General features: G+C 38.8%; 1 protein-coding gene across 1 annotated transcript in view; it reads right to left on the bottom strand.

Annotated features, from left to right (window-relative positions):
* LOC127649086 (UDP-glucose:glycoprotein glucosyltransferase 1-like) overlaps positions 1-23966 on the bottom strand; it is a 56150-nt gene that overhangs the window by 25950 nt on the left and 6234 nt on the right. Inside the window, exons 8-23 of the mRNA XM_052134005.1 lie at positions 22505-22586; positions 22325-22425; positions 21000-21099; positions 17146-17206; positions 15916-16007; positions 12039-12189; positions 11761-11880; positions 11573-11658; positions 10947-11082; positions 9915-10046; positions 9596-9760; positions 7982-8102; positions 7321-7419; positions 5659-5753; positions 2585-2791; positions 2302-2433 (exon numbers count right to left, since the gene is read on the bottom strand). Of these exons, the coding sequence (XP_051989965.1) occupies positions 2302-2433; positions 2585-2791; positions 5659-5753; positions 7321-7419; positions 7982-8102; positions 9596-9760; positions 9915-10046; positions 10947-11082; positions 11573-11658; positions 11761-11880; positions 12039-12189; positions 15916-16007; positions 17146-17206; positions 21000-21099; positions 22325-22425; positions 22505-22586 (1880 nt within the window). The remainder of the gene's footprint in view (positions 1-2301; positions 2434-2584; positions 2792-5658; positions 5754-7320; positions 7420-7981; positions 8103-9595; positions 9761-9914; positions 10047-10946; positions 11083-11572; positions 11659-11760; positions 11881-12038; positions 12190-15915; positions 16008-17145; positions 17207-20999; positions 21100-22324; positions 22426-22504; positions 22587-23966) is intronic.

Here is a 23966-nt window from a genome sequence, read left to right on the forward strand (position 1 = left end):
CCGGGTAAACTTCAACAGCAGTGAATGGGAGATCACAGCAAATATTATTTTCAAATCCACTATTATGTATTAATGACTTTCCAGAAGAGGAAAGAAATAGAGAACCGTGGATTAAGACTGTCAGATGGGAGAAGATGAGAGATTTACTGTACTTTCTCAGCAGATGTAATAGAAACCCCCTGGCAGCTGTGGTAATTCGTTTAAAAAATAATAATTCCAGGGTAATATAACAAAGCATAATGTTTTAAATTTACACTCAATATTTAAAAAATGTATAATGTTAAAAAATTGTGAGATTTAAGCTGACGAATAAGGCGGAAACGCGTCACCATAGGTCTATTAAGTAAAAAAAAGGGGTAAATACTGGTACAAATATTGGTCAAATAAATGTTCGCTCTCGCTCTCTCTCTCTCTCAACCAATTATGAGTGTTTTTTTAATTAAAAGGAATATTCCCTGTTCAATACAAGTTAAGCTTAATCAACAGAATTTGTAGTATAATGCAATAATAACAGAAATGTATTTCGATTCGTACCTCTTTTTCTTAAAAACTTTTAAATAAAATAAGATAAAATAAGCAAAAATCTGGGTAACAGTGTGGCATTAACAATGGAAATGAAAGGGGCCAATCAATAAACATTGAAATACTCAGTTTCAAAAGTATAAAAATCTAAATCAACCGTAAAAAAAATATTAAAAAACTTAACTCAAATAATAATTTCAACAAAGTGTCAACTTTTGTAAAATGAAAAGCTTCACATTTCTGCCTTTAAATCCTCCAAAAATTGGTCTCATTCACTTTCATTGTAAGTGCCTCATTAAGGGTTGTACGATATGACCAAAATCTTATACCATCATATAAGTAGTTATACCACAATAATGATTTTTTTTATCATAATATAGATCTTTATTTCTTTGAAAAAAAAAATAAAAAATGTTTATTTATATATATATATATATATATATATATATATATATATATATATATATATATATATATATATATATATATACATACACTCACCTAAAGGATTATTAGGAACACCATACTAATACTGTGTTTGACCCCTTTCGCCTTCAGAACTGCATTAATTCTACGTGGCATTGATTCAACAAGGTGCTGAAAGCATTCTTTAGAAATGTTGGCCCATATTGATAGGATAGCATCTTGCAGTTGATGGAGATTTGTGGGATGCACATCCAGGGCACGAGCTCCGTTCCACCACATCCCAAAGATGCTCTATTGGGTTGAGATCTGGTGACTGTGGGTCCATTTTAGTACAGTGAACTCATTGTCATGTTCAAGAAACCAATTTGAAATGATTCGAGCTTTGTGACATGGTGCATTATCCTGCTGGAAGTAGCCATCAGAGGATGGATCCATGTTCTCATTCTGTTTACGCCAAATTCTCATCAGACCAGGCAACATTTTTCCAGTCTTCAACTGTCCAATTTTGGTGAGCTCTTGCAAATTGTAGCCTCTTTTTCCTATTTGTAGTGGAGATGAGTGGTACCCGGTGGGGTCTTCTGCTGTTGTAGCCCATCCGCCTCAAGATTGTGCTTGTTGTGGCTTCACAAATGCTTTGCTGCATACCTCGGTTGTAACGAGTGGTTATTTCAGTCAAAGTTGCTCTTCTATCAGCTTGAATCAGTCCGCCCATTCTCCTCTGACCTCTAGCATCAACAAGGCATTTTCGCCCACAGGACTGCCACATACTGGATGTTTTTCCCTTTTCACACCATTCTTTGTAAACCCTAGAAATGGTTGTGCGTGAAAATCCCAGTAACTGAGCAGATTGTGAAATACTCAGACCGGCCCGTCTGGCACCAACAACCATGCCACGCTCAAAATTGCTTAAATCACCTTTCTTTCCCATTCTGACATTCAGTTGGGAGTTCAGGAGATTGTCTTGACCAGGACCACACCCCTAAATGCATTGAAGCAACTGCCATGTGACTGGTTGATTAGATAATTGCATTAATGAGAAATTGAACAGGTGTTCCTAATAATCCTTTAGGTGAGTGTATATACATATATACAACTATATAATTATTTATTTTTTTTTTTCACATTTTAAAATGTATTAAATAACCATATTGTAATGCCTTTTTTTCCTTTTTATTAATAAACAAAAAACAAAAAAAAAATCTGCATTTTAAATCATGATGTTGTTGACAATTACTAGAAGTCAGTTATCAGCCATAAAAATATGAATCAACTATCAGCCAACATTTCAATAATGGTGCATCCATAATCACACTATCAGAAGACTTTCTGATAGTCTGTTGATTGTCTGCTCACCCGCCCATTACTGATCACAGCTCTTTGGCCCTTCTGCAATTTGAGGATGTCCTGACAGTACACTGAGTGAGCCAACAGGAAGTCAATTTTAGGGGACTCGTATGCACTTTTAAACAGAGGGACGTCCATGCCCTGCAACAAAGGGAGAGATAAGTATCTGGTTAAAGTGGATCTATATTAAATTCTCCACTTTTAAAGTGACATTCGCAGCAGCAACAGTAACATATCCCAGAGCAAACAATCCATCACAACTATAAATAAATTAAAGTAGAGCTTATTTTACCCCAACAGCAAACTCTGCAATGTCACTCCCTGCGTAAAGAGCCTGCGCGGTCTCCTCTTTAGCCATTTTGGTGATGAAGTTTTTGGCGTTGTTGGAGGTTTGGGTCTGCATGGCTGCCCAGATGCCTCGAGCAATCCGGCTGTTCTCATTAGATGGGCTCTCGCTGGGGTTATTGATCACTCCCAAACGTACCTTATTACTGGTTTTCTAAAAAAAAAAAAAGAAAAAAAAAAGCTCAGACTTGAGTTAAGTTTTTAATGTTTTAAGTTGTTTGGATCACTCCAACCCTAAAATAAAATTAGCATGCTTGTTTTAATGTTTGAAATATCATGTAATGTAGTCACGAAGGTTGCCGACAGCCTTGCAATCTGTATTTTCAAGTAATGCATGTTTATTGCCATACAATTAATATTTAAACGTGACAACCTACATATCATTAGAAAGGTGCACTCCAGCTACAATGTCTTGCCACAATTTTACTAAGTAAATGTTACAGTGAGAGTAATTTATCTATTTGTGTCAACATATCAAAACGACAGCAATGAAAACTTGATGCACACCAATTCAATTGTGTAAACTCCCATTGATTTCTCTTTAGCAGGCTTCTGTTGACAACCAAAAGCCAAATATGGACATTAGTTGTCATCACATCACGCATACCTAACAGACCACATGACTTCCATATACCATGCCATATTATCTGTGTAACTTCCACGTAAAGCATATAAATATTGTTTTGACTGATAGAACAGAGTAAATAAATAAATTATGACATTATATGGTTTGTCTATATTTTCCAAGCAGTCTCTTGTGTATTTTTATTTGCTTATTATAGAGAAAAGAAAAAGAATTACTAAAGCTGTCATTTGATCTACACTGCATAAATAAAAAATGCTTTTTGTCTCATTCTATATATAGAATCCACATGAGATTAGTAAAAGTAAATTTTTAAACCACTCGATGATGATTTAAAGTTTATATACTGCATGTGTAATTTTTCATTTTTACATACATGGAGCTAATTCTTATACATGCACATACTATGCACCAGATACCCTCTGTTATTGTATTTTATGCTGAATTTTGAAAAACGAAAATTTCAAGATCGAGAAAGTTTTTTTCTCTCTCGATCACTCGCTCACTGTCACACCGCATCTTCTCTACTCCAATAACCGAACAAGTAAAGGACGTTTGTGCTGTCTCCATGCATGATGCTTAAACAGTGGTGTAAGAAAGTCATTCAACACACAAAAGAGCTTTAGCAGAGATTATTTAGCAGAGATGGGCCTCTTCCATTAAAATGAATGTGAGAAACTGGAATGCCCAATGGCAGTCAACAGTCAAAGAATGTAGAAAAGAAGTCCTGCCTTAAAGGTAAAAGAACCAATCACCTTTTAGATACAGACATCACCTGTCAATCAACTCGAAAATGCCCATGCGTGTTAGCTATACAATCCGAGAAAATAGCGTTTTTTAGCATAATCGGAGGTAAAGCAGCACAATTAATGACACCAGTGTTTTCAGATTTTATTGCCGATTTGAAACATGTCCTTTGATTGTAATCTTGACCAACTGTTTAGGAGATTTCCCATTCTCCCATTCAAGTAGATAGGAGCTGCCCTGGGCATGACTGGAAATAGCCTCTCGAGAGTGTTCCAAAGATGGCCGACAGTGGACTGACTTGCTAGAAAGACTTTGGTTTTAGGGACGAAACCTGAAAACGTTTTGATTTGAAAAGATGAATATGGTTTATTCTAATGTTAAGTCACTTACTAGTCACAGCGATATCTTACCTTACGTTCTATTCTTTTTAACTTAAGTCAAAAGATTTCCTTGAACTGTTCTCTTGGCCATTTTTGAAAATGTGTGGAAACTGTTGCAAACTTGTATAACGTTCAGTAGAGTAAATTTCATGTGAACACTTGGAAAGACAGGTTAACCCGTCGCTAGTCTCAGACACACCTGTTCGCCTTTTCGCTGTGGAGAGCTAAAGCTTGCTAAACTAAAGCATCAGAATGGCAGAATATGTCCGGCTAATTGTGGTTAAAGTCTGTTATTTATCAAACGTAGAGTATTAAAATATTTTATTTGCTTGATTAGTTCTAAGTAATACATGACACAATTAATCTAAAGTGGATGGTATGGGGGGGATGGTGGTTTTACATTGGAAATGCTTTATTTTTTTTTATTTAAATTTAAAGTTTGACATGGCAGGATATTGCAGCACAAAAAAACAGAAACAGTTACTTTTCCTTTTAGCAGCACAACCTTAAATGCATCAAACGGAACACATAATCAGGCACCATAACTAGACCATTCATAAAACATTTTAAATGCACATAAAATAAAATACCAATTCAATTTTCTATTGGCAAGCACATCCTAAAATGCATTAAATAGAGGTATTATACAATTTGACAGCTTATGTATAACCATCTTCCTCAGAGGGAGAAGTGTGGATCACGCAAAATGCAAAACGTTTAGCCAAGGTGTCACACTCATGTTGCAAAATGTTATAATCCTGAGACACCACATCTCTCTTTTCTCCTTCCATCCCCATTAATGCCTTCCCAGATTTAAACCACTGTTTTGGTTTAGCGCATTTTAGTTCTTCTACCTCGTTCTTCTAATTCCCAATTTGGTATGCCCAATTCCCAATGCGCTTTTTAAGTCCTTGTGGTCACGTAGTGCCACGATTCAGGTGGCGGAGGACGAATCCCAGCTGCCTCCGCATCTGAGACAGTCAACCCGCGCATCTTATCACGTGGCTTGTTGAGCGCATTGCCACAGAGACATAGCGCTTGTGGAAGCTTCACGCCATCCACCACGGAATCCACGCTCAACTCACCATGTGCCCAACCGAGAACTAACCATAACTAGCGACCATGAGGAGGTTACCCCATGTGACTCTACCCTCCCCAGCAACCGGGCCAATTTGGTTGCTTGGAGATCTGGCTGGAGTCACTCAGCACGCCCTGGGATTCAACCTAGCGAACCCCAAGAGCTGAGCTACCCAGGCCACCCGTGTTGTGCCGTTTTAGCGTTAATGGCAAAAATGGACTGAAGTGGCCTACCATGTGTCGTATAGCATCGTACAGCAGTTTCCTTCCTGAGGGCTGGTCAAAGTCGCCTATCACCCAGAAAGTCACTGGATGGATGATGCCATCATCTGTAAGTCAGAAAAAAAAGGACATATGGGCTTCATGAAATTACACAGCAGAGACACTGTTACCTCATACAATCTGAAAAGATGAGTGAAAATGATGCGACAAGCCAAAAAGCTTCTTTTGTTCGTATTGAGCCGCAATGACCAAATAGGTGAGATGTATCCCAAATGTCCAGACAGGCAATTTTAAGCTAGATATAAAACTGTAAACGTTTGTAAAAGAAAGATGTTACAGAGGACCACAGGACAGAAAGAGATTCTCTCTCATCCATCACACACTGACAGTTGTGACAGATGACAAATGCACCGCTGTGCTTAAATCAATACAAAGAGCAAGAATACTTCTTCACACACAGTAAAAAAAAAATAATAATAATTCTAATCTTTAAACTTGTCAAAAAATCTAGCAGAATATCTTGGGTTATTAACAGCTTCAGGCTCTATCAATACCATCTGTGGCATGCTGTTGATTGCCACAGACAATCATTTTTAATTGCACCTCAGTTTGTAAAAAGTATAATGTATATTTTTTTAAGCATATTTTATGTACATTATTGTATATCCTGAATTATTTTCTGTAGCAATCCACATCGTTTCACATATGCTGCACATAGACAAACCTGTAATATTTCTTAAAAACAACAGTGAGCTTTAGGTTAATGATAGTTATTTAGGCATAGTCTAACTATACTATAGCACCACCTGTTTAGTTGAGGTATAAGGAAAGCAGAGGGTCAGTATGGTGAGTATAACAGCTCAATGCAATGAGAAGAAAAATCCCTGGACGACATACCTGAAAACTGTATTTATAAAAAAATAAATAAAGGCAGATAGGCTTTTAGTGCTACAGAGACAGTTTTGCTGTTTTACACATAGGATGATTCATGTAAGATGTACAGACTGTGCCAGGTATGAGAGATTTCATAAAAAGGACCCACAGACTAACCTCATCCACCAGTCCCAGCTCAAAGATGTAAGGTGGCCCATAGGATTCTTACGTGGTTTATGTACAAGTTACGATTACAAAAAATGTGATTGGGATTATTAAATGTTGAGTTTATTAAAGGTAGAGTTTAGTGTATTACCAAGACAGAAAATATCAATTATATTTTTCAACTTTAAAATTTACCAAACGCCCGTGTTTTTCATGCACAGGAAGGGACAGCAGAAAGGCTAATGCTGTGAACTAATGCACAAGTTAATCAAATGTAGAACATATTTAGTTGGACTACTCTTATAGTGCATTTTTTAAGCTTGAAAGCTCCAGTACCCATTCAGTGTAATTGCACCGAAAAGAGCGACCAGTACATTCATTAAAATATGATTAAATTGTTTTTTTTATTTTTTTTAATTCATAGTCCATGATTTAATGATTCCAATGTAAATCTGGAGCAAACTAAAATTGGTTTGCATGTGCCCATCCTTGGGGTTGTGGTGTGTGCCAAGCTCATGATTGGGAGCTCATGGCAGGACCTCCCCATCCCCCCTGTGGAACTTGGGCTCTCGCCCTCCATTGTGGTTTACGAGGAAGACCGTTTCTCATGGAGATCAATGTCTGCTATCATCTTACCTTTCTTTTTCATGTAGTTCATGCTGTTGGCCATTGCTGCGTTCTTGTCTTTGGGGTCCAAGAAGAGAAAACGAGCATATTCGTCAATAAAATGATTGTCTGGGGGGGAAAAAAACAATTTATTTTTGTGGGGTCGGGTGGCGTCAGATGCTTAGGGAGAATATAAAAAAAAATATGGCCATGCTTTGTTCTCAGTAAGAGGTACATTCACATTCATAATTGAACCCAACCAAAGCCATTTTGAATGCAGCTATTTCTGAACACTGAGTGCTACTTGAGTTCAAATTGAAATGAGACTTACTCTCAGCTTCCTCTCAGCTTTCTGAAAGACTGTAAATATGCTATTCAAAAGCCATTAAAATTCAGTTGCGTATTCCTTGCAGATACAAAGTAGTTTATGAATATTATTTCAAGGGTCTCATTTGTACGTCTTTTTAAATAAATGAGCTTTCTAGAACAAACAAGACATTTAGCACAGAATTTACAATGAGGCAGATATTCAATCCCGAGAGCCTGTGAGTGTACGTGTTTTATTTATAATTTTCAAACTAGCGTGTTTGCAGATGAAAAGCTATTCATGATTCAAGAACTGAAATGCAGTGAACCACTGAGGAAATATGATTTTGTTATGAATAGAGTCAGGTGTTAGATGAGAACTCACTGGTGGCAGAGAGATCCAGATAATTTCTGCTTGTGCTAAGGATTCTGGAATTGATTCTTGGGACAACGTTGGGTTTATTCATGATAAAGTCCACCACATCATGATCACTGTTCAGCTCACCCTTAAAAGACCATGACATAATTCAGACACAGTGCATCACTGTACCCCTCACCAGCATTTCAAAAGTTGGCAAACACTTAGAAATAAAAATAAACATAAGCAATATTAGTTACTTTAAATGGGTCATGTCATGAGGAATACAAATATCCTTGATATTTTGACATCTTAGAGGTCATTCTACTATAAAAACATACTGTAAATTTCAGAACTCAAAACTTAAACCCCAATACAATAAAAGCATTTATTGAAACCAAGCTGCAAAAACACCTCGTTCTCACTAAGGGGCTCATGAATTCATGACCGCCTCTACAGCAAAAAAAACTTCAATGCCTACTTTACATCATCGCACCCTTGGCCCTGCCCACTGAGAGAGAGAGAGAGAGAGAGAGAGAGAGAACAGGACAAACAGCCCTAGTGTGGCCTACCTATTCCTGAACACCAAAGAAAACCCCCTCTGGACTATTTTTAATGATTTTTGTATACAAACATGCACTACACAGATGTCTTTGACCATTGTCATGTATCTGCCACTGCTTTTAAAAGATGGTGTGTTAAGTTACAACTCTGAAAAGGAGACGGCATTCTGTTTCATCAGCTCGGTCTCTGTTTTGAGCATAAATGCATCCTGGATGCCTTCTTGCAACCATCAGTGCTATTTTTAATTGTTGTTGCAGGTGAACATGAACTAGATGGATGTTTTTAACCTTTTTAATGTGTTTCCAGCAAAGTGCACCTCAGTGCAGGATGATACTGTAAAGTATGTGTGTCTTTATCTTGTTCATCGTGTTTTGGACTATGTATGTGATTTTCAGCTCATATCAGCGTGGATTGCTTGTGAACCAGTCATAATATGATTCAAGTTTTACAAAGGAACTGTTATTGAAGGATGGGGCAGTTAAAAACACTTGCAACCGATTGCAAAACCGTAGGTAAACAGTTTCATTCATGAATATTTCTAATGTCATGACTATGATTTTATGAGTTTATGGTGCTGCGTGTTAAAATTTGTGCTTGAGATGAACAGTTAGATATATATATAGATATATACGGATGCAATGAGTTGCATGTGCATTATGTGTAAACCTGACATTTAGTTTTTATAATGTTTTGGAGCTTGTTCATTCTCTTCTGATTGAGTTTCAAATGTGCATATTCAAGGAGCTGCACAATGTTAGCAATCATAATACTTCAATGCAAACACCCACAGTTAAGGAGGCACAAAGGCCAAAATGGAGCGTTCCAGACAGAGGGCCAGAGGCAGTGCAGAAAATTATCATATTACTAAATTATGTCGGTTCCTGTGCAAAAAAAATTTACTAACACTTTCAGTGTACCTAAGGGAAGATAATACAATTATTTTTAAAAATAAATAAAAAGTGTGTCATGTCCCCTTTAATAGAGTAGCGCAATAATGTAAAGAGTTACATTTCAAAGTACAGTAACACTGGTGGAGAAGACACTGTAAAGATTTTATGACAGAAATGTAATTCTCACCAGGTAGACATCCCGTTGAAAAGAGCTGGTTGTCTCCAGTATCTTGTGCATGACAACAGACTCCAGCTCATCAGGGGCTAACTGCTCACGTTGCAAAGGCATTCCATTATACAACACCACGGGCAGCGGTCCAAAACCAGTCTGCTCATAAAAAGCCTTTCCCTCCTGTGGAGACAGAACATATGATCTCGATAGGGTGAGTATTGTGAAAAGCAGGAAAGTTGATTAAACATTATCACATTTACAAAAATGCTGCATATTCTATAGAACTGAATATGTCATCTGAGATAAGAAACTATTGAAATATTCATTAATTTACTTTTCTGTTGTTGTCATAGCCAGAGTCAGGCCCCAGGATGCTGCTGGTCTCCACATAAGGATATCTCTTCTCCAACACACCCACCACATGTTCTACCTTCAGTTTGCCTCCACTGGGAACTCTGTTCAACATCTGAAAAACACCAGATGCCATCAACACAGCCCTGAACAGACATCAATAGCTTTGCCTACCTATGCAGACCAAGTTAGCACAACCAGTAGTCGGAATGCCATTAATATCACAGTCACTTTAAATTACCCTTAAGGGTGCGTTCACACTTGGCAGGTTTGGTTCGATTAAAACGAACTCTGGTGCGATTGCTCTGTTAGTGAGGTTCATTTGAACAAGTGTGAACACTGTCACCCGAATCTTGGTGCACACTAAACAAGTGAACCGAGACCACCTGCGGTCTTGGACCGCTTCCAAACGAACTCTGGTACGGTTCTATTGATATATGAACGCAACATGGACCGAAGACGTCTAAACAGACCAAAAACAGAAGAAATTTGCCTATTACTGGCCTCAAGCATACCTTGTTCTTCTCATCATAGGAGCTATGTTTCCCATTACAATTCAGTACTGGTGTCGGAACCGCCCATCAGCTGTCCTTGCAGCATATCTTGGTTGTGTGTACAACGGAGGAATTCCTGGCGTTGTTTTGACTCCTTTACACATTTTATTAACTCTTCATTTGTTCTCAGCTGGTAAAAATACCACCATATATACATGTATACATCCAATGAGCGCATTTCGCCAGCATTGTTTTGGATGTTCGATAAGTTCAGTCAAAAAATATACGTCATAAAGCTGTCCAATCAGGTTGTGACTTTTCCCTGATGCCTTTGGTTTTGTATCGTTAGGTTCGGTGTTAAAAATGCCTGTGTGAACGCTAAACGAACCGGGACTAAATGTATCATTTACATTTTTGGTCAGGACCAAGACAACCAAACTACAAGTGTGAACACACCCTGAGACATTATGCTAAAGTGTTGCATGAAGTTAGCTTCATGGAACCAGGTGATGCTGGCTTACTGATATGATGGCATCGAAGGCCATCTTGTTGTCCACGTCATCAGCAATGTAGTTGAAGGCTCTCAGTAGAGCCACACCAGCATCCTGCACTCCATCAACATCATCTGATTCATTCACCACAAAAACCAATCCAATCCTGCAGTCAGACAGATATTGAGAAGTCATTCATCAGTAAGTATCAACAACTCCACCCACAGGATACCCAGTTGACCTATCAACTTTATCATGGGAGAATTTACATAAAAATCTGTCCAAATAAATTTTGCTATTTTGTATATTTTCGTTCCTGTAGCTAGTAGGGCACGGCACTGAAACAACAAGGTCATGGGTTTGATTCAAAGGAAACAAACTAACGAATAAAATGTATGACTTGAATGAAATGCAAATTATTTTGGTAACTGCAAAATGTAATGTAAAGTTATGGCCTTTTTATGCCTTTATTATATGACAGGACAGTTGAGTGAGACAGTAAAGTAGTTGAGGAGAGCAAAAGAATGGGGCAGACCAGAATCGAACCTGCTCCTACCCATTGTGACAATGTCTACACTGTGCCACAGCACTGACATCCAAAATTTCAATATGAATCATATCCCTGTAATAAAATCTGTATATAGGTTCAGAATGACCTGAGTGGGATGTTGTTGCTGTAGAACATCTCGACAATGCTGATCAGCTCTGCTGTGTTCTCATGGGTAGGGTCCAGAATCATCAACTGCAAGAATGAAAAAAGCTTGCTGTGAAATGATTTGCAGGACTCTGTTCCATGTGGGGTTTCTGTCAGAGTCATAAAGAGTGAAGCAAATGTAAAACTCACCAAATTGTGAAAGTTCTTGCGGATCTGTCGAACGACTCCAGGAAAGGTGGGCCGCAGTAGCTCCTGTACATTAGAGGGCCAGGACGCATACCGGCCGTCTGTCTCTAGGTTATTAATCCACTGGAAATGAGATAGAAAGAGTTATATTCACAAATTCATTCAGTGTCTGTAAAATATAGTATTAAATGTCTATTAATATTTTGTAATTCTATATTCTATCTAGGGCTTACTTTCTATGGCAAAGAAGAAAAATTAGACTTGTAAATCATGTGGCTCACATTAACGGCACGGCTGCGGATGTCCACGGCATAGTCAGAGTCTGATGGTTGGAGGTTGAGTTTGAGGATGTCGTGGATGTAGGGTGTGTCTATGAGTAGACTGCGTAAACCCTCCATGACCCTCGCCTCATTCCTCAACACATCAAACACACTTCAAACACAAACAACAGCCAATTAATACGTCATGCTTGACATAACACATATTAATAAAATAAAAAAAAATCTATCAATCAATCAATCCATCCATCCATCTAGAATATATGCGTTTGAATTCAAAATTAACAATATACAGTATACCATTATATATATATATATTCTAATCTTTTCTATATACACACATACATATATATATACAGTGAGGAAAATAAGTATTTGAACACCCTGCTATTTTGCAAGTTCTCCCACTTAGAAATCATGGAGGGTCTGAAATTGTCATCGTAGGTGCATGTCCACTGTGAGAGACATAATCTAAAAAAAAAAAATCCAGAAATCACAATGTATGATTTTTTAACTATTTATTTGTATGATACAGCTGCAAATAAGTATTTGAACACCTGAGAAAATCAATGTTAATATTTGGTACAGTAGCCTTTGTTTGCAATTACAGAGGTCAAGCGTTTCCTGTAGTTTTTCACCAGGTTTGCACACACTGCAGGAGGGATTTTGGCCCACTCCTCCACACAGATCTTCTCTAGATCAATAAGGTTTCGGGGCTGTCGCTGAGAAACACGGAGTTTGAGCTCCCTCCAAAGATTCTCTATTGGGTTTAGGTCTGGAGACTGGCTAGGCCACGCCAGAACCTTGATATGCTTCTTACAGAGCCACTCCTTGGTTATCCTGGCTGTGTGCTTTGGGTCATTGTCATGTTGGAAGACCCAGCCTCGACCCATCTTCAATGCTCTAACTGAGGGAAGGAGGTTGTTCCCCAAAATCTCGCAATACATGGCCCGGTCATCCTCTCCTTAATACAGTGCAGTCAGCCCTGTCCCATGTGCAGAAAAACACCCCCAAAGCATGATGCTACCACCCCCATGCTTCACAGTAGGGATGGTGTTCTTGGGATGGTACTCATCATTCTTCTTCCTCCAAACACGGTTAGTGGAATTATGACCAAAAAGTTCTATTTTGGTCTCATCTGACCACATGACTTTCTCTCATGACTCCTCTGGATCATCCAAATGGTCATTGGCAAACTTAAGACGGGCCTTGACATGTGCTGGTTTAAGCAGGGGAACCTTCCATGCCATGCATGATTTCAAACCATGGCGTCTTAGTGTATTAACAACAGTAACCTTGGAAGCGGTGGTCCCAGCTCTTTTCAGGTCATTGACCAGCTCCTCCCGTGTAGTTCTGGGCTGATTTCTCACCTTTCTTAGGATCATTGAGACCCCACGAGGTGAGATCTTGCATGGAGCCCCAGTCTGAGGGAGATTGACAGTCATGTTTAGCTCCTTCCATTTTCTAATGATTGCTCCAACAGTGGACCTTTTTTCACCAAGCTGCTTGGCAATTTCCCGTAGCCCTTTCCAGCCTTGTGGAGGTGTACAATTTTGTCTCTAGTGTCTTTGGACAGCTCTTTGGTCTTGGCCATGTTAGTAGTTGGATTCTTACTGATTGTATGGGGTGGACAGGTGTCTTTATGCAGCTATCGACCTCAAACAGGTGCATCTAATTTAGGATAATAAATGGAGTGGAGGTGGACATTTTAAAGGCAGACTAACAGGTCTTTGAGGGTCAGAATTCTAGCTGATATACAGGTGTTCAAATATTTATTTGCAGCTGTATCATACAAATAAATAGTTAAAAAATCATATATTGTGATTTCTGGATTTTTTTTTTTTAGATTATGTCTCTCACAGTGGACATGCACCTATGATGACAATTTCAGACCCCTCCATGATTTCCAAGTGGGAGAACTTGCAAAATAGCAGGGTGTTCAAATACTTATTTTCCTCACTGTATATATATATATATATATATATATATATATACACATACACACACACACACACACACACACACACACACACAGTGCATCCAGAATGCATTCACAGCGCTTCACTTTTTCCACAATATGTTAGGTTACAGCCTTATTCCAAAATGGATTAAATTCATTATTTACCTCAAAATTCTACAAACAATACCCCATTAATGACTACGTGAAAGAAGTTTGTTTAAATCTTTGCAAATTTATTAAAAAATAAAAACAAAACAAAAATCACATGTACATAAGAATTCACAGCCTTGGCCATGACACTCAAAATTGAGCTCAGGTGCATCCTGTTTCCACTGATCATCCTTGAGATGTTTCTACAACTTGATTGGAGCCCACCTGTGGTAAATTCAGTTGATTGGACATGATTTGGAAAGGCACACACCTGTCTATACAAGTTTCCACAGTTAACAGTGCATGTCAGAGCACAAACAAAGCCATGAAGTCCAAGGAATTGTCTGTAGACCTCCGAGACAGGATTGTATTGAGGCACAGATCTGGGGAAGGGTACAGAAAAGTTTCTGCAGCATTGAAGGTCCCAATGAGCACAGTGGCCTCCATCATCCGTAAATGGAAGAAGTTTGGAACCACCAGGACTCTTTCTAGAGCTGGCCGCCCGGTCAAACTGAGCAATTAGGGGAGAAGGGCCTTAGTCAGGGAGGTGACCAAGAACCCAATGGTCACTCTGACAGAGCTTCAGCATTTCTGTGTGGAGAGAGGACCTTCCAGAAGAACAACCATCTCTGCAGCACTCCACCAATCAGGCCTTTATGGTAGAGTGGCCAGACGGAAGCCACTCCTCAGTAAAAGGCACCTGAAGGACTCTCAGACTGTGAGAAACAAAATTCTCTGGTCTGGTGATACCAAGATTGAACTCTTTGGTCTGAATGGCAAGCGTCATGTCTGGAGGAAACCAGGCACCGCTCATCACCTGGCCAATACCATCTCTACAGTGAAGTATGGTGGTGGCAGCATCATGTTGTGGGGATGTTTTTCAGCGGCAGGAACTGGGAGACTAGTCAGGATCGAGGGAAAGATGAATGCAGCAATGTACAGAGACATCCTTGAAGAAAACCTGCTCCAGAGTGCTCTGGTCCTCAGACTTGGGCGAAGGTTCACCTTCCAACAGGACAAAAATCCTAAGCACACAGCCAAGATAACAAAGGAGTGGCTACGGGACAACTCTGTGAATGTCCTTGAGTGTCCAAGCCAGAGCCCAGACTTGAACCCGATTGAACATCTCTGGAGAGATCTGAAAATGGCTGTGCACCCACGCTCCCCATTCAACCTGATGGAGCTTGAAAGGTCCTGCAAAGAAGAATGGGAGAAATTGCCCAAAAATAGGTGTGCCAAGCAAGAAGGTGTGCTAGCATCATACACAAAAAGACTTGAGGCTGTAATTGGTGCCAAAGGTGCGTCAACAAAGTATCGAGCAAAGGCTGTGAATACTTATGTACATGTGATTTTTTTCATTTTTAATAAATTTGCAAAGATTTCAAACAAACTTCTTTCACATTGTCATTATGGGGTATTGTTTGTAGAATTTTGAGGAAAATAATAAATTTAATCAATTTTGGAATAAGGGACAAATGTGGAAAAAGTGAAGCACTGTGAATCCTTTCCGGATGCACGGTGCATCACACACACACACACACACACATTTTGCCACTTTTATTGAGCAGAGAGACAGAACAGGTGATGATGGAAGGGGGATTAAAAAATGTGAGCCAGATACAACCTCGCATAATGTTAATACCGTGCCCCAACTGCTAGGCTGCGGCCTCGACAGACACTAATTTGTTTAATGGATCATTTAGGTAAGTACCAAGCAATCATTGAAACAAACTTCTTAATGAGAAAACTATTTCAAATCAGGCTTCTAACCTAAAGATATCCTGCACATCCAGGTCAATATGGAGTCCATTGATGAACAGAGCAGAGTCTCCAGGCTGAAGGCCCAACGTGCCTTTAAAATACTACAGGAGAAAAGAAGGAGCGGTACATTAGGTACAGCATATCCATTATAAGCCTATTAATTATTCATTATTTCTAATCTAATAATTATTCATTATTACTAATCTCTGGATGATGTCCGTATAAACAATCTTCCAGGATATTTATTAATAGGCCAAAAAGTGTCAAAGTGCTCAGTTCAAGAATAAATAGTTTTCGATTTGCACCGTTATCAGTCCAAGTAAAAGCTGATGACGATGTAAATCGAAACATTTTGGCCTTTCATTCCTTTGATTTTAATGTATTTGATTTTTTTAACCTACACACCGAAGCAACGCAGATATATGAGCTTTTCAGTGTTTGGAGTGGACGTTTCAACTGTTTTTTGCATACTAATCTCTGGATGAAGCATATGTCTGTGTCACTTCACAGAGGAGAACACAAGTTTAAAGGGAAGGGATGCTCAATACGATCTATAATTCATATACACACTTTTGAGGCTCAGGCCATTTCCAGTCTATATTTTCGTGCTTTTATCCCCTGCACTCATGTTTGTTATTTGGTAAAGGCACATGAATTAAAGTGTGAGAGCTCATTAGAGAACCATTAAGAGCCTCTATTCGTCATGTTTCCCAGCGTGCAATTACATTGAAGGATGAGGAGTGGTCCCGTTACACGTCCTCATTACAAGAGGCAAGAAAAAGCTTTAATCACAAAAGGAAACGAGCTAAAAAAAAAAAAAAAAAATGAAAGAAGCCATGAATAAAATCTATTCAGCGTAACTTTCATTCATTTCCTTTTTGGTGAAAACACAAAAGCATTTACACACGTTCCGTCCCAATAGAGGATTGAGAAGACACAGAGAGCTGTGGAAAAACTATTCTCCATTTCACTAACTTAACCATAGTAGATGTTTGAATCCACTGCTTTTTTCATTCCAGACATAATTATTTATTTATTCATCTCTATGGCAAGTAAGAATCAAAGATTTTCCTCTATGAATTATTAGGCATAAAACAAAGGCTTATCTCAGTGGCGCAGACATTAGTGTTTCCGGCATAGTTTGTAGAACATGGTAGTCAATGAAAATACCTGCTGATGCTACAGCTTTGATAAATGGATTCTGGAAAGATAAGAAAAAAAGACAAAGGTGGCCCTCACCTTCTGATTTTCCTCAATCTCCTTGCGGATCTCTGAATTAACCACTGCTTTTGTTATGGACCTGAAAAAAGATAGAACAGGTGACATGTGTTAAAGGAAATTATTAATTGAAAATTGGTTCTTACTACAAACTTATTTCTTTTTTTATACAGCATTATTCTGCTAATGTGGACTAAATGACTATGTTTCCTGCACCACTGTTTAATCTACAGTGGCACTGCAAAGAACTGAATGTGATAAGACTTAGTACCGTGAAATTATACAAAATAAATTAAATAGACGTGGTTGGACAATAACTGTTCACATAAAAATGTGTATAAATATTCAGATTGTAGTAAATGGTACTTGTAAGCAAAAATAATATTGTTTTTGATTTGTATTTATAATAAATATAAACAAAATGTAGTATGTAGCATAAAGTTAAGGTCAATAATTTGTCGCATCCTAAAAAAATAAATAATAATAATTAAATGGAAACATTAAGGAACTAGAATCGTTAGGTATAATTGGATTTGTAACCAGACTCATTAAATTGCATACAATTCTGATTACAAATCATGATTATTCATTTAATCAGGCCTTAAATACATACTCCAGTGTTTCCCAACCTTTTTTCTGCTACAGCACACTTTCTATGACTAAAAACGGCACACCACTATCCTATAGGCTAACCATAGTCAAGATTTTTCCTTTTCAAGAACTTACTTACGTTAGACTTTCTCATCATCCGTCATTTAGACAGACAGGGTCGTAAAAAATTCCGTCACAATCTATTATTACACGTCATTTTAATTTTCATATTTTAATGATTAATTTTTAAACATGAATTTACAGGATGAGCATTATGCATTTATTTATTCATGAAGAGAACAGATAAACAACAGAGACACTACACGAAGCAGATAAAGGACGCTTTGGTGTAAAGTGATATCACTTCATAGACTTTAATGTATTCTGCAGCGCTGACGCGAGTCATGTGAAAGACCCTTAATGCGTATAAATATCAGTCACTTTTGCACATTAATCATTGCTCTACACAATCACAAAAGTGACCGATTATGGTTTAAAAATGGCGAATTTCTCCGAAAGGTGAGGCGTAATTATTATTTTTTTATTTCATGCATTTATTTATTTTGTGGAATTTTATCATTTTCATGGCACACCTGACAATCTTTCATGGCACACTAGTGTGCTGACATACTCTACTATAATCTGCATAAAGATAAAATGTTTAATCACAACTAACTCAAGAGTTTAAGAAAACATTTATTTTTGGGCTTAGATCATTGGATATGAAACAAGCAAGAGTGATAACTTTCTGATTACTTGAGCATTTTGCTGCCAGATTCACAGAAAGCCATACAGCTACAGGGCCAATGATGAATTAATGAATAAACAAACATGATTCTAAGAAAGTGTCCTAACCAGTTGTTTCCAGCATCAATACACTTTTGTTCTTACTGAAAGTGTAATACTTTTTGAAACCAACATATTTGATGGTCCATATACAGCTGTGAGGAGTGGGATTTTAGACCAATGAGATTTCTCTGTGGGCCAGGCAATCAAAACAATGCAATAATAACAGAACCCGAGCAACCATCAACATGTCTTTTCGCTTGTTATGGTTGATTATGACAAAACACAAATTACCCCAGAAAGGAATTACAGTTGAAGTCAGATGTTTACTTACACTTAGGTTGAAGTCATTCAAACTCATTTTGTAACCATTTCACACATTTCACATTAGCAAACTATGGTTTTGGCAACTTGTTTAGGACATCTGCTTTGTGCACGACAAGTAATTGTTCCAACAATTGTTTACAGACAGATTGTTTCACTTTTAATTGATTATATCACAATTCCAGTAGGTCAGAAGTTTAGATACACCAAGTTAACTGTGACTTTAAGCAGCTTGGAAAATTCCAGAAAATTATGTAAAGCCTTTAGACAATTAGCTTCTGAAAGGTGGTGTACTGAATTGGAGGTGTACCTGTGGATCAAACTCAGTGGCTCTTTGCTTGACATCATGGGAAAATCAAAAGACATCAGCCAAGACCTCAGAAAAAAAAAAATGTTGGACCTCCACAAGTCTGGTTCATCCTTGGGAGCAATTTCCAAACACATGAAGGTACCAAGTTCATCTGTACAAATAATAGTATGCAAGAATAAACACCATGGGACCACGCAGCCATCACACATTCGGTCTCCTAGAGATGAACATAGTTTGGTGCAAAAAGTGCAAATCAATCCCAAAACAACAGAAAAGGACCTGGTGAAGATGCTGGAGGAAACAGGTAGGCAAGTATCTATATCCACAGTAAAACAGGCCCATATTAGCATAACCTGAAAGGCTGCTCAGCAAGGAAGAAGCCTCTGCTCCAAAACCACCATACAAAAGCCAGCCTACAGTTTGCAAGAGCACATGGGGACAGAGATCTTACTTTTTAGAGAAATGTCATCTGGTTTGATGAAAAAGAAATTGAACTGTCTGGCCATTATGACCATCGTTATATTTGGAGGAAAACGGGTGAGGCTTGCAAGCCTGCATCATGTTGCGGAGGTACTTTGCTGCAGGAGGGACTGGTGCACTTCACAAAATCGATTGCATCATGAGGAAGGAAAATAATGTGGCTATATTGAAGCAACATCTCAAGACATCAGCCAAGAAGTTAAAGCTTGGTTGCAAATGGGTCTTCCAAATGGGCAATGATCCCAAGCATACCAACAAGGTGTGGCAAAATGGCTTAAGGACAACAAAGTCAAGGAATTGGTGTGGCATGGGCCTGGGTACCTCTGCGAGTAAAGACACTGACTACCACCCCTGGAGATCGCAAGTTTTAAGTCCAGGACATGCCAAGTGACTCCAGCCATGTCTCCAAAGCAACTAAATAGGCCCGGTTGTTAGGGAGTCACATGGTAACCTCCTCATGGTTGCTATAATGTGGTTTGTTCTCGGTGGAGCGCATGGTGAATTGTGCGTGGATGCAGCAGTGGATGGCATGAAGCCTCCACATGCACCATGTCTCCGCGGTAATGCGCTCAATCCACATGATCCGCAGGATGACGGTCTCATATGCGGAGGCAACTGAGATTCGTTCTCCACCACCCGGATTGAGTCACTATGCCACCACGAGGACTTGGAATGCATTGAGAATTCTGCATTCCAAACTGGGGCAAAAAAGGGGAGAAAAAAAGGTATTGGAGTGGCCATCACAAAGCCCTGACCTCAATAGAAAATTTGTGGGCAGAACTGAAAAAATTAACAATTTAAAGGCAAATCTTCCAAATACTAACAAAGTGATTGTAAACTTCTGACCCAATGGGAATGTGATGAAAGAAATAAAAGCTGAAATAAAAAATTCTCTCTACTATAACAATCTTTTTATCTTATTTTTTATTCCCTTTTCTTCAAATTTGGAATGTCCAATTCCCACAACTTAATAGGTCCTCATGGTGGCACGGTTACTCACCTCAATCCGGGTGGCGGAGGACAATTCTCAGATGCCTCTGCTTGTGAGACACTAAATCTGCGCATCTTATCACATGGCATGCTGTGCATGACACCACGGAGACAATGTATTTGCCTAAGGTGTATGTAAACTTCTGACTTCAACTGTATATTCTGTTATAACAGAAAATATAAAAAAATATATTTCTGTTATTACAGAAGAGGTATGACTTATTGTTTGTTTCGTTATCACATAAAATCTGGTTAAGACAAGGTGTTTGTTTCTGTAAATTTATGGCAAATGTTTTCAACCATACAGGAAATATACAGAAAGAGAGAAAGACACTTGTGTCCAATTACACTGTATATTTTATACAGTGAGGGAAAGAGATTGATTCTCCTTTACCTGGCTTTGTTAGGAAAGTTCTGGCTCAAATCCCTCATGACATTGAGAGCATCTACAGAGGGTGCTGCCAGGATACGAGCGGCTGTCTGAAAGCTGAGATCTGATGGAGGAGGAAACAGAACATACAACATTTCAAGCTCAAAAATTAAGTTCTGGGTCCCATCCCTGAAGTTAAGGAAACCCTTAGTTGGGGGCCTGGGTAGCTCAGCAAGTAAAGACGCTGACTACCACACCTGGAGTCGCAAGTTCAAATCCAGGGCATGCTGAGTGTCTCCAGTCAGGCTTCCTAACCAACCAATTGGCCGGTTGCTAAGGTGGGTAGTGTCACCTCCTCGTGGTCACTATAATGTGGTTCTCGCTCTCGGTGGGGCAAGTGGTGAGTTGTGCATGGATGCCACAGAGAATAGTGTGAGCCTCCACACGCACGACATCTCCGCGGTAACACACTCAACAAGCCACGTGATAAGATGGATTGACGGTATCTGATGCGGAGACAACTGAGATTTGTCCTCCGCCACCAGGATCAAGGCAAATCACTATGCCACCACAAGGTGTTTGAGCGCATTCGGAATTGGGCATTTCAAATTAAGGAGAAAAAGAAGGAAAAAAGCCCTTAGTTATAATTTTAAGCATATTGTCACTAAGGGTTTTCCTAACTTGAGGGGTTCGGCTGCTGTTCTTGAAATTACCATGGTATCATTCTAAGTACCCACCTTCTGTATATGGCATGCATATTTGGCCCAATTCTACACATAACATTAATTAATTTGATGTGTTAAAGCACTATTTCAGTACCACTGCGACGGGCAGAGTGCCTTCAACTGTGTTGGCTCAGTTTTGCTAGATGTGACTAGTCTCTGCTGATTTTACCTTGATAGAGCAGTAATGAGCTCTGTGCCTGGGAGACTCATGTTTGACAACCACAAAAGGCCAGCAGAACCGCAGCTAATTAACAATGTGGGAACAGTCCGTTTGGACAGTCAGAATGAGAACTGAACCAACTGAGTACTTCCTTAGTCACAGGTAATATAATAGAGTTTCAAGTAGCAGCATTATTGTGTGTGCCAAATTATTTTTTAAAGGTTCAAAATAAAATATATTTATACAGTAATACAGTTCATTTGTTTAGCTGTAAGTTACTAGTAATAGGAAAAGCAATGTAGTAACATTGATTGAAGAATGTGCAGTTACAGGTGTGCATTAATCAGCTATTTTACAACAGCTTTAAGAGAAGCTCATACAATCAGAACTTAAAGTCAAAACTTTCCATTTTATAAAAGTAGGTTTCATGCATGTCAGCAGTAATCCAGTGCTAAAATACCTACCTTGCATCTGCCAGACTTTGAGTGGTGCCATCTCATTGGTGCTCTCGATCAAATGGTTGCGGAGCTCCTTCAGCTGTTCTTTTAGCTCAGGATAAATAGTCCTGACAGACAAAATAAAGTTGAGCTTATATGTTATCCTGCACAAATAAAACAACTGGATCAACGGAACAAACCACTTACTTGAGTTTACCAAAAAGAAAACCCTGAACTTCATCCACAGGATCATTTTCACCCATTACTGTGGCATTCACATCAGCTCCAGCTGTAAAAGTTGGAAAAAAATTTACTTACTGATAAGAACATTGGTCTCTAATTTTTGTAATATTATTATAATACGTATAAAATACAGTGGGATGGAAAAGTTTGGACAACACTGATCAAAATTTATGTTGCTGTGAATAGCTAAGTGAGCAAAAGTTGGCCTGATATCCATAAGGCTAAGTTAAAGATGACACATATATTTTAAGCAGTTTTACTTTTTTTATATCCATCTTTTAGTTAAAAATAACAAACAAGGAAAAGGACCCTGCATGGTCAACACCCCCTGGCAAGTATCACAGCTTGTAAGAGTCTTTCCCTTCTTGTTTGGGGGATTTTCGCCCATTCTTTCTTGCAAAAGACTTCTAGTTCTGTGAGATTCTTGGGCCGTCTTGCATGCACTGCTCTTTTGAGGTCCATCCACAGATTTTCGATGATGTTTAGGTCAAGGGACTGTGAGGGCCATGGCAAAACCTTCACCTTGCGCCTCTTTGAGGTCATCCATTGTGGAATTTGAGCGTGTTCAGGATCGTTATACTGTAGTAAAAGCCATCCTCAGCTTTTTTACAGATGGTGTGATGTTTGCTTCCAGAATTTGCTGGCATTTAATTAAATCCATTCTTTCCTCTACCTCTACCTCTAAATGTTCCCTGTGCCACTGGCATCAACAAAAGCCCAAACATGATCGATCAACCCCTGTGCTTAACAGTTGGAGAGGTGTTATTTTTGTGAAATTCTGCACCCCTTTTACTCCAAACATACCTTTGCTCATTGCGGCCAAAAAGTTATATTTTAACTTCATCAGTCCGTAGAACTTGTTTCTAAAATGTATCAAGCTTGTTAAGATGTTCATTTGCAAACGTCTGAAGCTGAAATTTGAGGCGAGGAGGTTTTCTGCTCATGACTCTTCCATGCAGGTCATATTTGTGCAGGTGTCACTGCACAGTAAAACAGTGCATCACTACTCCAGAGTCTGCTAAATCTTCCTTAAGGTCTATTGCAGTCAAACAGGGGTTTTGATTTGCCTTTCTAGCAATCCAACAAACAGTTCTCTCTGAAAGTTTTCTTGGTCTTCCAGACCTCAACTTGACCTCCACCGTTCCTGTTACCTTCCATTTCTTAATTACGTTACAAACTGAGGAAACGACTACCTGAAACGCGTTGCTATCTCCTTATAGCCTTCTCCTGCTTTGTGGGCATCAGTTATTTTAATTTTCAGAGTGTTAGGCAGCTGCTTAGAGGAGCCCATGGCTACTGATTTTTAGGACAAGATTTGAGGTGTCAGAGTGTGTTTAAATCTTTGAAATTTGCATCACCTGGCCTTTCCAAATGATGATTGTGAACAAGCAATAGCCCTAACAAGCTAATTAAGTTCTGAGACCTT

The sequence above is a fragment of the Xyrauchen texanus genome, chromosome 9 (genome assembly GCF_025860055.1).
Source record: "Xyrauchen texanus isolate HMW12.3.18 chromosome 9, RBS_HiC_50CHRs, whole genome shotgun sequence".
Classification (NCBI taxonomy): Eukaryota; Metazoa; Chordata; class Actinopteri; order Cypriniformes; family Catostomidae; genus Xyrauchen; species Xyrauchen texanus.